The sequence below is a fragment of the Aptenodytes patagonicus genome, chromosome 3 (genome assembly GCF_965638725.1).
Source record: "Aptenodytes patagonicus chromosome 3, bAptPat1.pri.cur, whole genome shotgun sequence".
Lineage (NCBI taxonomy): Eukaryota > Metazoa > Chordata > Aves > Sphenisciformes > Spheniscidae > Aptenodytes > Aptenodytes patagonicus.
Genome location: NC_134951.1, coordinates 61455592 through 61471948, shown reverse-complemented (window position 1 = coordinate 61471948; position 16357 = coordinate 61455592). Strand labels below are relative to the sequence as shown.

General features: G+C 38.7%; 1 protein-coding gene across 1 annotated transcript in view; it reads right to left on the bottom strand.

Moving 5' to 3' along the window:
• NKAIN2 (sodium/potassium transporting ATPase interacting 2) overlaps positions 1 to 16357 on the bottom strand; it is a 563371-nt gene that overhangs the window by 80505 nt on the left and 466509 nt on the right. Inside the window, exon 4 of the mRNA XM_076333525.1 lies at positions 5307 to 5507. Within this exon, the coding sequence (XP_076189640.1) occupies positions 5307 to 5507 (201 nt within the window). The remainder of the gene's footprint in view (positions 1 to 5306; positions 5508 to 16357) is intronic.

Below are 16357 nucleotides of genomic sequence, written 5' to 3'. Positions count from 1 at the left end.
TCCTGAAAATGTAATAGTTTCTCTGATGTAAGCAGCCAGAATCAATAACCATTAAGCACATAAGGACACATTAATGTATGAAGCATATGGGTATCCAAGCCATGCCATCACCAGACCAGTTCATTTTGGTAATATGTAGGTACCAAGGACAGGCAAAGTTGTGGTCCTTGCACAAGAAGTTGGGAGGGGACACAGCTGGGACAGCTGACCCCAACTGACCAAAGGGATATTCCACACCATATGACGTCATGCTCAGCATATAAGGCTGGGGAAAGAAGAAGGAAGGGGGGGATGTTTGGAGTGATGGCGTTTGTCTTCCCAAGTAACCGTTACGTGTGATGGAGCCCTGCTTTCCTGGAGATGGCTGAACACCTGCCTGCCGACGGGAAGCAGTGAATGAATTCCTTGTTTTGCTTTGCTTGCATGCGCGGCTTTTGCTTTACCTATTAAACTGTCTTTATCTCAACCCATGAGATTTCTCACTTTTACAGTTCTGATTCTCTCCCCCATCCCACCGGGGTAGGGGGGAGTGAACAAGCAGCTGTGTGGTGCTGGCTGGGGTTAAACCACGACAGATATTCACCAAGAATTGGGGAGGGCAGGAAAGGAGGGAGTTGTTCCATAGAAATACCTTCCCCACATGTTTTCCCAGACCCCAGGGTTTCACACAAAGCAGAACAAATCACACCCTTAGCAATTCTCTTCAGTTCCATACAGCTGCATGCTGCAGGTGGTGCCCTAAAAATATGTTTGTTTATTTTTCAGCACTGCAGGCTGCAAAACTGCATTTAAGAATGAAATAGATTCCCCTCCATCGCATTCTCCCTTCTTCATTCTGAACCCCTTTCTCTTTTTAACTTGCTGGAAGAAGATGGTAAGATGTAGAAATAAAGTGATAGCAATGTGGCTCAGTCTCAAAAGAACAAATGGGAGGTACTGGTATGGAGCACAGAGTAAAAAATGACAAGCATGGTGTGTGGCACTGAGATTTTGGTGGTGTACCACTTCTCAGAGAGGCAACTACCACAATAATTGAGTGAAAAATCAGTGGAAGTTTTTCAAAATAGATTTCCATAAACATGAAAAAAAATCAGACAGAGGCTGAGCAAGAAGTAATGTGCTGACATGGGAATGGCTACAAGACAGACATAAATGTCATATATGGTCATTTTTTACATCTGTGATACAAGGATTGGTTTGATTGATACAAGGATAGGCTCTATAGAGGCTGTAGTCTTGCACCAGCATCACCCAATGCACTAAGTGCTCTGTTTCATGGGACAAAGCAGTGGTTGTGGCTGCTTTGCAGCCCCTATTGTCACCGTGCATTATTCCAGCCCTGCTTTGCATACATAATTGCTAAATACCCAAATTGGGATAATCTTTGTTTTATCAGAGCATTTTTTTGCACACATTAGTTCTCAAATAATTTATCCCCATTTTGAAGATTTTCTAAACCACGAGCATTCAGCTGACCAAAGTATAGAAACCACCAGACTGAATTTTCTGTTACTTCTTCAGTGTGAACCTAACTAGCAATTTTGCCCGGTTGCTTGTTTATCCTGAGCAAAATCCACTCCTCAGGAGAAGCTGGCAAAATATCTGTGCATCATTGCATCTGTCTCCCTTTAGTCTCTAAGGCCGGTATTACACAATGAACACCACCACTCTGCACACTGGGGACTCTCCTGACCTTTGGGATCATTTAACCTTCCAGTTGCTTTAATTACTACTTTGTTTAAGCAGTAGAAGAAATGAAAATTCTCCAAAATTTCACTCTTAAAAAACTAAAATCTGTGTTGTCTTGCACAAAATTAGCAACAGCATTCGTATGGTTCACAATCTGGTGCTGTTTGCTTCTAGGACATGTTGCTTTGGGGAGATAAGGTGTCTTGGAGACTATAAGTATTCTGCACCTCCTCAGCAGAGTATCTGTCTGCAATCCTTGAAATGTTCCACAGCTCACCTTGAGACTTGCTTTTTAGAAAGTATAAACCATGGGGGGTTTATAGCTTTTATCTTAGCTGTCATATTCTTTCCACTAAGTAATCCACAGCAAATATCACATCTATGTGAAGCCTAATCTTCTGTAGCTGGATTCCTTGTGAGCTTACTGGCAAGCTGTACAAAATACACTGAGTATAATGTTTTCAAAGACTGATATAAGTGGTCTTCAGTGAAGCTGAATGTCTTTGTAACTTTTTATCTGTAGGCAGTAGAAAGCATCCTTAAAAACATGCTGCAGTGCCACCAGTCCGTGAAAAAGCCAAGATCAACATTAGCTTGATCATTGTCATGAACATACAGAAATACAAATAGAAAGCAAGTAACCAATTTGTAGGCTGCAATTTATAGTTTTACAGTTAAAGTGCAAGATCCACTTAAGTGCCCATAAAAGAAAATTGAAAGGAAAGATTAATTTCCTTCTACTAACTGGAGATAAATCTGATCTAAGGCTTGGGTTTGTGGAAAGCTAGTTTGCTGAAAACCAAGCAATATCTGCTCTTCTAACTTTGTGTTATATATATCACTGAGCAGTACCAGGTAATTCCTCTGTTTCTCACCACATTTAATATGATAGTGAATTTATACTAGCATTTCTATTTGAAAAAGGTCCCCATGCCCACAATTTGAAATGTGAAAATGATGTAAACAATAAAGTTGCAAGCACCAGGTTTGGAAAATTGACCCATACTTATACTGTGTAGCTCTTCACTTATGATAATCACATTTACAATAACTGGAATGGAAATATAAAAACAGCTGTAGTTGGCAACAGCTATCAGATTACCAATGGTTTGTTATTCTGAACGATACCCCTGGCTTGCAAAGAGTGACCTTATGTAGAAACACAGCTCCGTTTAGGCACCGACACACAAAAAACCTTGTTGCATCAGGAACAGAATTGAGCTTAAACTATATATTCCTTGAGTTTCTTGTTCATCATTCATTACAAACAAAAAAATTAGGCAGAAAAATAAGCCTGGATATCTCCTTTGGAGGGCTTGAGGGTAGAAAGGCTCTGCAGAGGGATCCGGACAGGCTGGATCGATGGGCCGAGGCCAACTGTATGAGGTTCAACAGGTGCCGGGTCTTGCACTTGGCTCACAACAACCCCATGCAGCGCTACAGGCTTGGGGAAGAGTGGCTGAAAAGCTGCCCAGCAGAGAAGGACCTGGGGGGTGTTGGTCGATAGACAGCTGAACATGAGCCGGCAGTGTGCCCAGGTGGCCAAGAAGGCCAATGGCATCCTGGCTTGTATCAGAACTAGTGTGGCCAGCAGGAGTAGGGAAGTGATTGTGCCCCTGTACTCGGCACTGGTGAGGCCGCACCTCGAATACTGTGTTCAGTTTTGGGCCCCTCACTACAAGAAGGACGTTGAGGTGCTGGAGCGTGTCCAGAGAAGGGCAACGAAGCTGGTGAAGGGTCTGGAGAACATCTTATGAGGAGCGGCTGAGGGAACTGGGTTGTTTAGCCTGGAGAAAAGGAGGCTGAGGGGAGCCCTTATCGCTCTCTACAACTACCTGAAAGGAGGTTGTAGCGAGGTGGGTGTCAGTCTCTTCTCCCAAGTAACTAGCGATAGGACGAGAGGAAATGGCCTCAAGTTGCGCCAGGGGAGGTTTAGATTGGATATTAGGAAAAATTTATTCACCAAAATGGTTGTCAAGCATTGGAAGAGGCTGCCCAGGGAAGTGGTGGAGTCCCCATCCCTGGAGGTATTTAAAAGATGTGTGGATGTGGTGCTTAGGGACATGGTTTAGTGGTGGACTTGGCAATGTTAGTTTTCCGGTTGGACTCAATGATCTTAAGGGTCTTTTGCAACCTAAATGAGTCTATGATTCTATGAGTCTATGAGTTAAGCTTGAGTGATAACAATTGCTTGTAAATAAAATTGTAAAGCTATTTTAATCTTATTTACTTATTCACACTGATTTTGTTGCAATTTTCTCTTTGTCTCTTTTGCACCAGCTGTAGCTTGTCAAAATTGCAGGTGTGAACTATCTGGAGAAAGGGCTGCTTTTGTCTTCCAGACCTATCTAGTGCCTGCCTTGCTACCTACTTGGTCAGGGTTCCTTGCTCTGCTACAACACAGAGAGCTGAGGAGCACAGAGACCTGGGATGGCTCCACTGAAGGGAGGTAGTTGGGCTTTCAGGTGAATCAGCCACCAACCTTTTACACTAAGCACCCATGCAGAGATGTATTGACACGGAGATGTATTGTCCCAAAGTCACCGGGTAGTTAGCCATTTACAGCTAGGCTGGGGGATAGACAGATGGAAAAGCTGCTCACTTTTGTGGTAGCTGAGGGCCACATTATATATTATGGACTGTCCAACTGCCTTACATTAACTTCTGGATCTGGCTAACCAGATTTCCTCTCTCTTTTGCCAGTATGGTCCCTCTTTGGACAAAACATTGGAATCTCTTGACCAAAAAATTTATATAGAGGGAGTCATGTACCCAGGCACTGGTCCAAATTTAGATGTATAGCAACAGTCATATATATCTCCACCTGGGCATAAACACGTTTGTATCACTAGAGCAAACATAAAAATGCAGATTGCCGTTCAATGTAATTAATTCAGTGTTTATGTAATCTTTTCACCTGGGTCAGAGGCAACACAAGGCAAAATTATTAGTACAGCTAAATATGGTTGAAAAACCTATCAATTTCCCCTCAAACAAGCTGTTTTCATTCCTTATAAATTTTCTGCAATGTAAGAGTGGATTCTTATCCTCCTAAAAATGTTTAAGATTTCTGGTTTTGATTTTCATACAAGTAAAACATTTTGTTCTTTTGGGAAGAACTTTTCCCATTCACCTCAAGCGCATATTGACTAATACGGTTAAAGACAAATTGATGAGTTTTGAGTCCTGTGAACTGATTAGTGAATCTATTTTTACCGTTGAAAATTTCTCCTTCATTTTGGCTTTTCTTTTATATTCAATTTGGCTGTCACAGCAATAGCTGTAACTTCTTATTATGTCACAACTTATATCCTATAGTGTAATTTGAATGTAACCTGATATAAATGATTTGTGGCATGGTTAAGGGTTAAAATGGAGGTCAGGAAAACAGAGTGTGTCATGTTGACAGTTCTCACAGCAATAAACATGTATGTTGGAGCTTTTTGTGTACAGGTGTCTTGCACTAGCTGCAAGACAACAGAGTTTCATAACAAAACTAACACTTAGAGCCAGGGTTTGTGAATGAATGTCACAATACTCCACTATTCTGGTAACAATGTTCTGCAAGAAGAAATGTAGAAAAGGTGGTGGAAGTGAAGCTATCTGTAAACACTTACTGCAAGGAAGATCTGAAGAGAACTGTGAGCCACTTCTATGTACTGATATTCAAGAAAACACCCCGAGACAGTGATATAACGATGATCTTCTGGTGCCCAGTCCGGGGCTGGGGTTACTGAGGTCACAGTACAGCCTGGCCCATTCTCCATCCACCAAGAACGATGCATTGAGATATTAAAGGTCAGAATGAGATCTGTTTCCTGCAAAAGAACAAGTGAAGAATTAATGCGCTGGGATGGTACGCTGGTATCAAATGCCTCAGCAAGCGATTTCACAGGATGCTTAAAGAAGCAAAGAGCAGCGATAAAACTGCACTGTGACATGAAAGTTAGCGGAGCTTACCTGCAGCAAGCACAAGTAGCTGTATCTTGGCAGGCAGAATTGTTTTGGAGCAGAAGAATAATCCTGCAAGCCAGGATCTGTTCCTAGACATTATGGTAGCCTAGACTATAGCAGTCATTTCTGTTACATTGCCCATTTTCCTGTGGAAACCATAAGGACGTGCACATTTACACAGCAACCCTCCTCTGCTCAGTTCCTAGAAATACGACCTATATGTTGGTGGTCTGATATACCAAACTATACAGAGTCCTCGGGAACCAAGACTTCATAGACTTTAATATGTCTGGGTCATCTGCAAGGAGTTTTGTCTCATGGACCCTGTGACGCAGACCTGTGGGTAGCTCTGCTGAAATATTGGGGAAGACGTAAAAAAAGGATTCTGTACATTTGCTTACAAGTATAGCCTCTTTGCAAGGCCTCTTTCAGATTTCTAACTTCCTAGGAGTCTGTAAGGAAACGGCTAGTGAGTGTTGCCTTGTCTAAACACTGCTTAGCTTGTTAAAAAGGAGGGGCAAAGAGGCCTGCAACCTAGAACTCCCATGCAGCTACTGCAATGGAGTAACTAGTCAGCCGTGCTTTCCATTAAGATTGCATGTATAAATATTAATAAATATTAATAAATGATTAATATACATCATAAACAATACTACGGATGTGACTCATAAATTATACTTGGTTGCACATTACTTGAGGGTGTTATACATAGTTATAACAAAACTATGGACTTTGTGGATTCTGTAAGAGCCTACAGTGTTTACCAACCCTTTATAAATTATTTATAAGTGTAACCTCATTGTAAAGTGTGACTATCTAGTCTGTGTGCACATGTGCTCAGTCATGCAAAAAAAATTGCTTTTAAGTAATGTCTTTGCAGAGCAAAACTCTCCCCACACCTAACCTACATTTTTTTCAGCCTGTTGATGACATTAATAATTAAGATTCTCATAAAGATTTTAAAATGTAACTATGTAATTAGGTTTACCGTGCCAAAAGGAATAAATAGAATGCCATTCTGTAGCAGATATGTTGTGTCCACATTTCCCTCCCTTCAAAAATAGTCATTTTTTCAATCCCACTTATTTTCCCTTTTTGCACTAACTCATGCAACTGTAACTCCATCCAGAGAAGTTTTGCATAATGTCATGACTAACATGTCAATTAATCCGTGATTACACTTGACACTGTAGTGTAGCTGAATGTTTTTTCTTTAAGTTGCGGTTCTTGTCTAAAAGTGCAGAAATTTTGTACATTTAAAAAAAATCAATTATTACCCTGTATAAGCACACCCAGCTATCAGATGGCAGGAAGGACCATAAATATTTTTGCGATGAATAATTACCCTACATCACACAACAGCCCAATCCAGCAAATAAGCTGTATGAGAAAACGTATGATGCTTCACATGAATTTACTCATGCAACTAACTTCAAGCATTTGAAGGTGATCAAAGCAACAGTGAACATTTGTATAAACTACGCAAATTTTCCCAAAATAGATATATTTACCTATGGCTGTTAAGTCTTCACCCCCAACAAGCCTCCTCTTTCTCTGGACCCCTCCCTACCAAAGCTGCAGACACTGGAAAGTGTCTGCCAGGTGTTTTGTGGAAATGGGCACTTCTACCTTACATCCAAGCGAGAAGACTATTTTTCTTTCTGCAGTCAGGGCTGTTACAGCCCCTCAGTAGCACACTGGCCTTCTCACCCGGTGTAAGAAGTTGAAGAATGGGTATCTTTGGAGTAACTTTGCTTAAAGTAATAGATTTATTCCTGAATGACTAAAACTGGAATCCATCATGTTATTCTCAGAAGACCTTTAAGCCATTCTAGTTACCATGGAAAATTCTTAACCTCTAGTCTCTCATCAGAGACACAGCATGAATGAATAGGACTCATTGTCTGGCTCTATTTTATCATTTGCAATACCTTCAGAAGAATCGTGATGGACTAAAAATATTTTACAAAGTGCAGGCAAGGGATGAAAAATATATCCCTTGAAAAAGAAGGGGATAAACTGGCTTGCAGGAATGGAGTATTTGTTATGCATCTATGATCAGGAGGAGCTAAACATAAAGATCAAAACTGGGCTTTCTGGTTAGAACATCATTGCTCTAGAGATGGTTATGTTTGCTTATAAAGGGTGCAGTAATCCAAAACTTTACAGGTTAAAAGCACAAGTAAATTTCCAAGTTACACAGGAAATATAATCCCACATTAAAATATTTATAATTACATATGTAAATAAAACTTCACAAAGTCCAGCTTTCTTCCATCCCTGAATTTATCCCCAGACGATTTTCTGAAATAATTTGTTATATTTAGAAAATTCCCTTGCCCTCAAGTCATCTTTTGGCAGTTAAGTTGAATGCTGTGATTACGACTAAATAACCTTGTTTTGTTCAGGAATAGTCTTTTAGTGCTTACCAGTAAAAAATTACAGATTTGTATCAGATCTATATTCTATTCCTATCTCTGAGTAATCAGTAGAATGCTGTGTTGTTTGCTCATAAAATAGACCTGATACCTGTCACAGAAATATTATATTCCTTAATTCCTGATATTTGTAAAAACAAATAATTCCTACTGAAAGCCCTGACTTCAAATCTTAAAGAACTTTGAATAATGTGGTTGAGAAGGCTTTCAAGAAGTGTAGCTATTACGTATTGAACCAGCTAACAAACAAGGCCAAGTTCAGAAATCAAAACAATAAGTGGAGGTGAAGTCTGGTTCTGGTAAGATTAGACATCATCCATGGCTCAGGTCAAACTTGGCTGGAATAAGAATGATAATGAAGCCAGATTTTCACAAGCAAACACCTAAGTTAAATCCTGTAAATTCCTATCCCCAAAATATGTGGGATAAGAATAAATGTGGAAGGAGCCTATTCACTACAAAGTCAGCTGCTGCACAGTTAGCTCTTCTCGGGTATAAATTGTTATGGGCTTTGAACTTGCCTATAACCTTCAAACCATGTCCCGCTGTATGCAACCATATAAGCAGAGCAGTTCCTGTTGCTTAGTAGTGAAGGTCACCCAGCTTACGAAAAAGTTTTACTTCCTAGTGAGAAAACTGGTAAGGACTTGAATCTCCTTGTAGAACTGTGTAAGCCAAGGAGGGGCTGATGTATCTATCATTAACATCTCTTATACTGAAAACATTTCGAGCTATTTTTGGACAAACTCCACTTGCTATTTACTTTATTCACTGTTTGAATACAGTTTTAGTGGACAGAGACGAAGTCTACGCTGGAAGCTGGGGATTTGTTGTACTCTCCAGTGTATTTGCTGTCTGTTTTCTTTCCAACATCTGTGGCTCAATCATTATTCAGGGAAATGCAGAGAAATAGTCTGATAAGCCTTGAAGCTATGAAACATAACAAGAACTGTTGATACACGTTGGGCATGCCGATATGGTGTTGTTCACAGTCTGTATATCAAGGAAGATTTCATTATCCTAAATTCAACAAACAGCTGCTTCCTTCATGGACACTGAAATACATCTGTATGAGCTTTATCGATGATCACTGTGATGCTTTTGTAAATCCTGCTGGCATTTGTAAAGCCCGTTAATGAAAATTGGTGCATTAAAGTAGATTTTGCTATTCATCAAGGAGGAAAAAAACAGAGGAAAATATTTAGTAGAACATCTTTGCTGACATTCTTAAGATGTGTTGGTATTTGTAGTGGTCAGGAGATGTACTGCTGGATTAGACAAAGGCTAGAGCTTGGAGGTCTCAGAGACTCAGATCTGAGAGAATCTGAGACATCTTCAAATTAAGCCTGTAATTTTATTTTAGCTTAGTTTGTAAAAAATGTTGAGCTCTGATGGTTTTGTGCCTGTGTTTAATACAGTTATCTACATAACAACTTTTGCTGGGGTTAACTGCATAGTACATAACATTTTCTGGCTGAGGACAGCTGATGACAGAACACGGCAGCAGAAAGCTTTGTAAGAGCTGCCAGAAATGAATACAACCTTCTTTGCATTAAGAAGCAGCACGAGGACAGCAGTGCTCAAAATGAAGACAGCTCTGTGTGTATTGTACTACTACTAGTACATATTAGCAAGTATACTATCTCTATGTAGTAACTACAATATATTGCTGTTTCAATGATTTTTGTTAAGTGCAGCTTAGAGAAGCTGATCCCAAACACAGTGCCAAGAGAAAAAAGAGGCAGCAATGACTCAGGGTGATTCTCTTTGAAAGCCCAGGAGATCTCGCAGGCTCAGGGAAATTAAATTGTACCGACTTCAACGGTTGTGGCTTGCTGTGTCATGGGAAATAAGTTTCTTCCATTCTTCTAATTAGGAACTGCTGAAATCTGTGCAAACCTGCCAAGCTTCTGTACAAGTTTTGTCAAATACAACCATGTAACCACTTGTTTCGTTTTTCAAATTCAAACTAGCAAGAGCAGGCTGCTTGGAGACTGAACGATCACACAAGGTTTCAGTGATAAAAGGTCAGGGTCTGAAAGCATCTGTAGTTCCGAATGCCTTGGATGCACAGAGGCCTCTACAGGCATTTTTTTCCTTCTGTTTTCTCACTTTTCCACTAAAACTAGCTCCCATCAGGCAGTACCATTTTCTCATGCAAGCAGACCTTTTCCTGTCTAAGGAAAAAAAACTGCCCTCACCGAAGGGTCAAAATAGAGCTAGGCAGCTGTGTTTCTTTTCTTTTTTTTTTTTTTTTTTTCTTTTTAACCCACAGTTGGTATACAGGAAACAATTATTGTATAATTGTGTAGGGATCAAGGATATTGAACGTTCCTGATCTTTTTTTATCCTGTTGCATCTGAACTGATTTTTAGTCTCTCCATTTTTTTGTATGTGTGTTACTCTTTCCTTTTCCTTTGAATATTTTTTTTTTTTTAGTAACCTAAAATCCTGGTCTTTAATTTCCTCTTACAAAACAATTTTGTACTAGTATAATTCCAAATTGAATAAGGAATTTGATTTACATATGTGTCATTAATCAGGTAAGATTTAACCAGTCTGAATCCACCCAACAGATTTACTTCTGAAGTCCATCCATGAAAACCAGCAAAAGTTGTCTCACTGTTAGCTTTTCTCAGTATTCTGTTAAAAATGTTCCAAACGTATCTTGAGTGATTTCCAATGTACTTCCAAAGATTTCAATTAATTACTTATAAAGATACCAGCACGAAAGACAGACATGATTCACATGTCCTTATTTTCTTTTCTAAAATGAAACTAGAGTGTTATATTAATAAATTACTATAAAATAGTCCTCAAAAAGCATAGGTACTACTATACAGGGATTAACATTGCCACTTACTATTCTGTGATATGATTCCTATCAATAATCTTATGAAATTGTTAGAGCTGCAACCACTATTATCTTAATTAAGATCTTAATTTTTTTCTAGTATTGGAATATGTACATTGACAAACCTAACAATTTTTTTCTGCTCTGTTTCAACTCATTAAAAAGAAAAGATACCTGCTAAACTCCAGAATATTAATTTCATCAGTTCAGCAGCATCAACATTTTCCATTAACATCTTTGTTCAAAAAGTTTCTATCTATATAGTTCTTAAATTAAAAATATCATAAAAAGAAAATAGAAACTTTCAGTTTGTATTGCAAGGTTAAAATTATTATTACTATCCCATGAATATTTTTCATATTTAAACAGAATATTTTTAGACTAAGAATGTTCTGGGCTAAGATCTTTTGAACTTTTTTTGTGCAGAACAAGAGAATTAAGCCCATCCCAGTAGCCCAGTGTCACTTATCACGGGGACTGAGAAGTTGCAGTCCCTGTGCTATCACACAGAAATTTTAATTTGGCTTTGTACGTATTTAGTGAAGATCCTGAGCACTAGAATTTTTGTAATTTCTTGGAAAATTACTTTCTGGAGGATTTAAGCTTGCACAATGATAAAATACACTGAAATAGGCAGCTGACCAGAGGTGCTCTCATCCCAGAGTAGTAGCTAACTCTGTGGAATCTTATTTATTTCTCACTGTGGAGTAATCAGGGATATCATTCTGGAATTGAGAAAATTTGTTGAAGGAAATTGAGTTAAATGTAATACCTTGTTTTGAAAAGTTTCTGTTTTGACAAGTTGCCTTTCTCTGAATGGCAAGGAAAAAAGCTTGCCTCCAAACTTTGTTAATGCGGGTGTACAGTGGGCAGTTTGCCAGTCTCAGGTCATCTACGTCATTCTATCCCTACTGATGGGCATGGGATTATTACCAGATCTATTAAAACCAACAAAACCTAGCTTCTTTCATTCCAAAAGACAAAGCTATTCTAAAGTTTGGATTAAAAGTGAAGGCACAAAGATGCAATTTAAGTATTTACTGATGTACCAGAAGATGGTGATCCCGCAGATATCTTAGAGAGTAAAGTTTCTGCTTCTGGGTGGAACTGAGAGGCCTGGTTTAGGGCAGGGGCGCAGAGCTGGAAACAGGGTGGTGGCACATGGTCTCTTTTCACACACCAAAGCTGTGTTCCACGAAACAAAACTAGCAAAGAATTTTATGATTGTACTAAACTCAGTGTGGCTCTGGATGTCTTTCTGAGGTGAAGTGAATGTTCTGAATGGTTTCCAAAACCTGGGAGCTGAAAACCATTTTGAGCTGAAAACACATGATTTCACTGCTTTCATGATATATCAGTACTAGTTTTTTATGAGTAGGGCATAATGCTTTTAAAGAAGTTTAAGTTCGTTAGCATCTCGGGAGTGATTTTTTTTCCTCTTCTTTTTAAATGGTAAAGGAGGTATGTCTCTTGTCTTGGTTTACCCAGGCAAATACACAGATCAATAGTGCTTAGAATTTGCAGACACAAATATAAATAACCTCTTAATTCTAAATAAAGCCCTTCTAAGCACAAGGACATCTTATATTTGGATAATGTTCAAAAGACTATGCAGAGCTTCCAGTGAGCTGGGAACAGAGTTCTGCAGGCTGCAAACAGAAAGGTCTAGGCTGTCAGGAAAATAACAGGATGAAATAAATATCCTTAAAGTGCTTCCCTTTTCTAGAATAAATGGTTTACTGAGTTGCTGAATCACCTCAAGAATACTTTGCTTGATCATCTCTGTCCAAGACAAAATTTTAGCATGGTGCAACATTTAGTAAGGAAGGATACAAACGTGTATGGTGTAGAACTTAAACATCAGTAGGTTTATAAAGTGTATGCAGAAAGAAATTCCAGCTGATGTGGTTTGTTCAGTGCCCCTTGGTGTTGGTTATTACAAAGTATTAGGTGCTGTAAAACAAAATGCATGTGTACAGTGACAAACCTTTGTTTTCTGTTTCCTATGACTTTTTATTCTTTTTTAAAATGTAAATAATTATCTTTAAACAACCCAATTCATTCCTGAAACTAAGGTGGAGCTCATGTCTACAGTGAATAATTTTTTTTTGTTGTTTGCATCAGCCTCTGCTGCCAAACCTAGGAAAATCTACCACCTGCAGCGTGTGTGGGGAACAGAAAGTAGACTTACTTGAACAGAGTTCTCAGACCACAGAAACGACGTTGTTATCCCAGAGGTGGTGGAAGGAAACATGAGATCATTGTCATGCAGGAGGGCTTCATGACACACCAGGGTGAGGATAAATGTACGTTGTACATAGTGCTCTATAGTCTAAGCACTTCTAGCCAGCAGTGATTTTATATGCATTAAGATTTCAGAATAATTAAAAAGAAGCCTGGATGAGTCGGGAAATTACTAAAAAGCACGTGGAGTCATCTTACTCAGTTTGATTCAAATCTAGCCCAGGTGAATATTTTCAGAAGGGTTTACTTCTGTGGGGAGGTTGCAATGAGCTAAAGCATCAATTTAAAATGCATAGCTAGTCCTCACAACCCACTTGCATTCTCAGTGTGAAATAAAATTGCCAGATTTAAATGGTTTGAATTCCTCTGCATTCAATAGAAAGGACTCATCTGAAAGAGAGTGCTAAGTATTCCTGAAGGACTCTGAAAAGCTGCTTAGAGAACCTAGAGAAGATGTTGAGTAGGAAGCCAGCCACAGACTGATGGTGAGGAAGCACAGAGGCGGAAGTGGAAGTGTGGGCCAGCTCCATATGGCCCTTATGCCCTGTTCAAGAAACAGTCTGGAATAACTATCCCTGCATCGACTATTTCAGGCTCTTTCACTATGACTTAGACCACTGTTGACCAGGCTGATAGATGCCATCATCCACAGAATTAGATCCAGATCTGAAGCTGCACAGCATTCATGTATCTTGCAAATTTGGGACAGTAAAACAAAAGTCACATCAGTGAAGCCACACCAATACATGTGCACAAAGCCTGCATGTAGCAGTCTATTGCTACACTGCTGAATATTTACAGCAGGGGTGTTTCTGACCATTAGTTTAACACATTTTACACCTAAATGTGACTTTTACCAATTTCAAGGGATTGCACAGCTGCAACTCGACCAGATGACATAGGAAAAAACGTGTCACAGGTTTCAGTGCTCATATGTGGCAAGAGCTCCATTTGCCTGAGCTATACTTACCCCAAAGACTTTGAAAACCACCTTTAGCTCCTGTCTGAAAGGTTCTATTTATTTTTTTAAATGAAAAAGACATTTGTCACAAGACCGTGTTATATGACTCTGATAAACTAATTCATAAAGAGTTCATTCATGTCCTCGCAGTTGATGATGGTTATTGGAATACCTAAGGCTATATTCAGATTTGGTAAATCAAACTCTTTTCACTTTACATGCAGTGATTAATTTAACAGTAGGTGAAATTGCTCTCTCTTTTTGTGGTGTGATATTATGTCACTCAGCATGGACCACAGATTAGTTTTATTAAAACTAATTTGATTATGCACTACTGTCATCTAAGTACAGAAATAATAAGATCTAACTTATCTTGAACACAGAGTGAATTACAGATGTTTTGTATATTGGCCTCTTCCTGCATTTGAGAATTATTTGAATTATTTCTAAGAAACAAGATGCACAGTTTCTCCTCTTCTAGAGCTGATAATTCTTTTTGTTTTCTACACTGTGCCTCAGAAATAATTTTGAATAATGAGACTAGTCAGGAATTCCAGTTTTAGCTAATTTTAGATTTCAAAATGAAAAGAATGTGAACAACAGTGCAAAAATTGTGTTTCAACATTTTCAGAAGAAAATATTACACTTTTCCAAACTCGACTTATTAGGGTGTTTAGGCAGCATTTGCAAATTGGAATGGCAAATGTTAGCACTCCCACATATCCAGTGTAGGTGATACGGGTTCAAATCTCCTTGATTCAGAAATGAAAAATAAGCTATTCACAAACTTCTATTCTGACAATACAAGTCCCATGGAAACAGACTAAAAAGTAACTTTGTCACCTGCATCAATAAACAAACTACAATATCAAACAAGCTGATGTTAGCAAACCTTTCAAGTGCATGTCCTTTCCTCTTGTGAGCTATTGCTAAGACATGACAATGCCCACCACTTCAGTAAACTGCAGCCTCCTAAGAACAATTCAAAGCCATTTAAAAAGATTCAGTGCATAACTTTGGGTAAATGTATGGTTTTTATTAAGTTTTCAGAAGCACACCCTGAGGAATAATATTATGATGCCACGCTAGATTTTTTAGCTAGTATGAAGGAAAGTACCTCATGTACTGCAAAAGAAACTGTAGCAATTTAAACCAGTTAAGGTACTAATCCATAGATGAATAGCCCGTCGCTCTTTTACATGTTGACTACGCGGCACGTAATGCTGCTACAGCATAGAGGACTACCCGCATATATAAGAATACATGTGTTCTTATGTATAATATAAGAACACCTAATTTAAGATGGCAAAATCACCTCAATAAAACGATCCATTATTTTGCTAATCTTATACTTAGCACTGGTTCGTACAACATATATACTAGCCTGTATAATATACATAAGATGTAAAAAAAGTATTATGCAGATTCAGTGTGCAGCATTACAGTTTTGAACTGATGGTGTTATTAGGTGGTAACAAGTAATTTTCCAGATATCACATTATTTCTTCCTAAAAGTCTTTACATCAGCTTTTGTTTCCTGTGTTTTAATCCTCTTTCCTCTTAGATACAAGTATTTTCATCTGGTATTTTGTGGAAGATATAGTGGTTAACAAGTAAAACATGTTATTTAATGTTGTAACAAATGCTGTTTGGTATTGTATTTTCCAGTGTAGTCTTGTAAAGGCTTCATTCTCTTTTTAACAGTTAAATTAAAATTAATATAAAGAAAAATAATACAGACGGATCCAAATATTTCCTTTTTTAAACAGTCTTTGTCCCTGCTTTTTACTTCAGGTATTGAAGCACAAATATATAAAAGATATTTTATAAAAGACAACACAGAAAACCTTATTAATTGAAGAGTAGGATCTAGTGTCTGGCAGGCACCCTTAAAAATTAATTCCTAGATCAGCTATGTATTAATGATAGTTCAGTGACAGTTCATGTCAGGTATCAGGTCCACTGTCGCTGAAGACTTATGCTTGGATGCTTTGCTCCTTCTCACAGGGTTGTGCAAAAGGTAAGATTGCCTTTCAGTTCAAATTTACGTTGATTGGTCCCAAGACAGTTTGGGGGGGTGTGTGTCTCTGGCTCTGCTCTCACACAGGACCATCGGTAGTCTGCTCACTTTTCAACGAGAGTGGAGCGCTCTCTGTGACTGAGCACTGACTGGCAGGGAGCAGCTCTGCAGGAAAGCACCTGGGGGTCCCTGGTGGC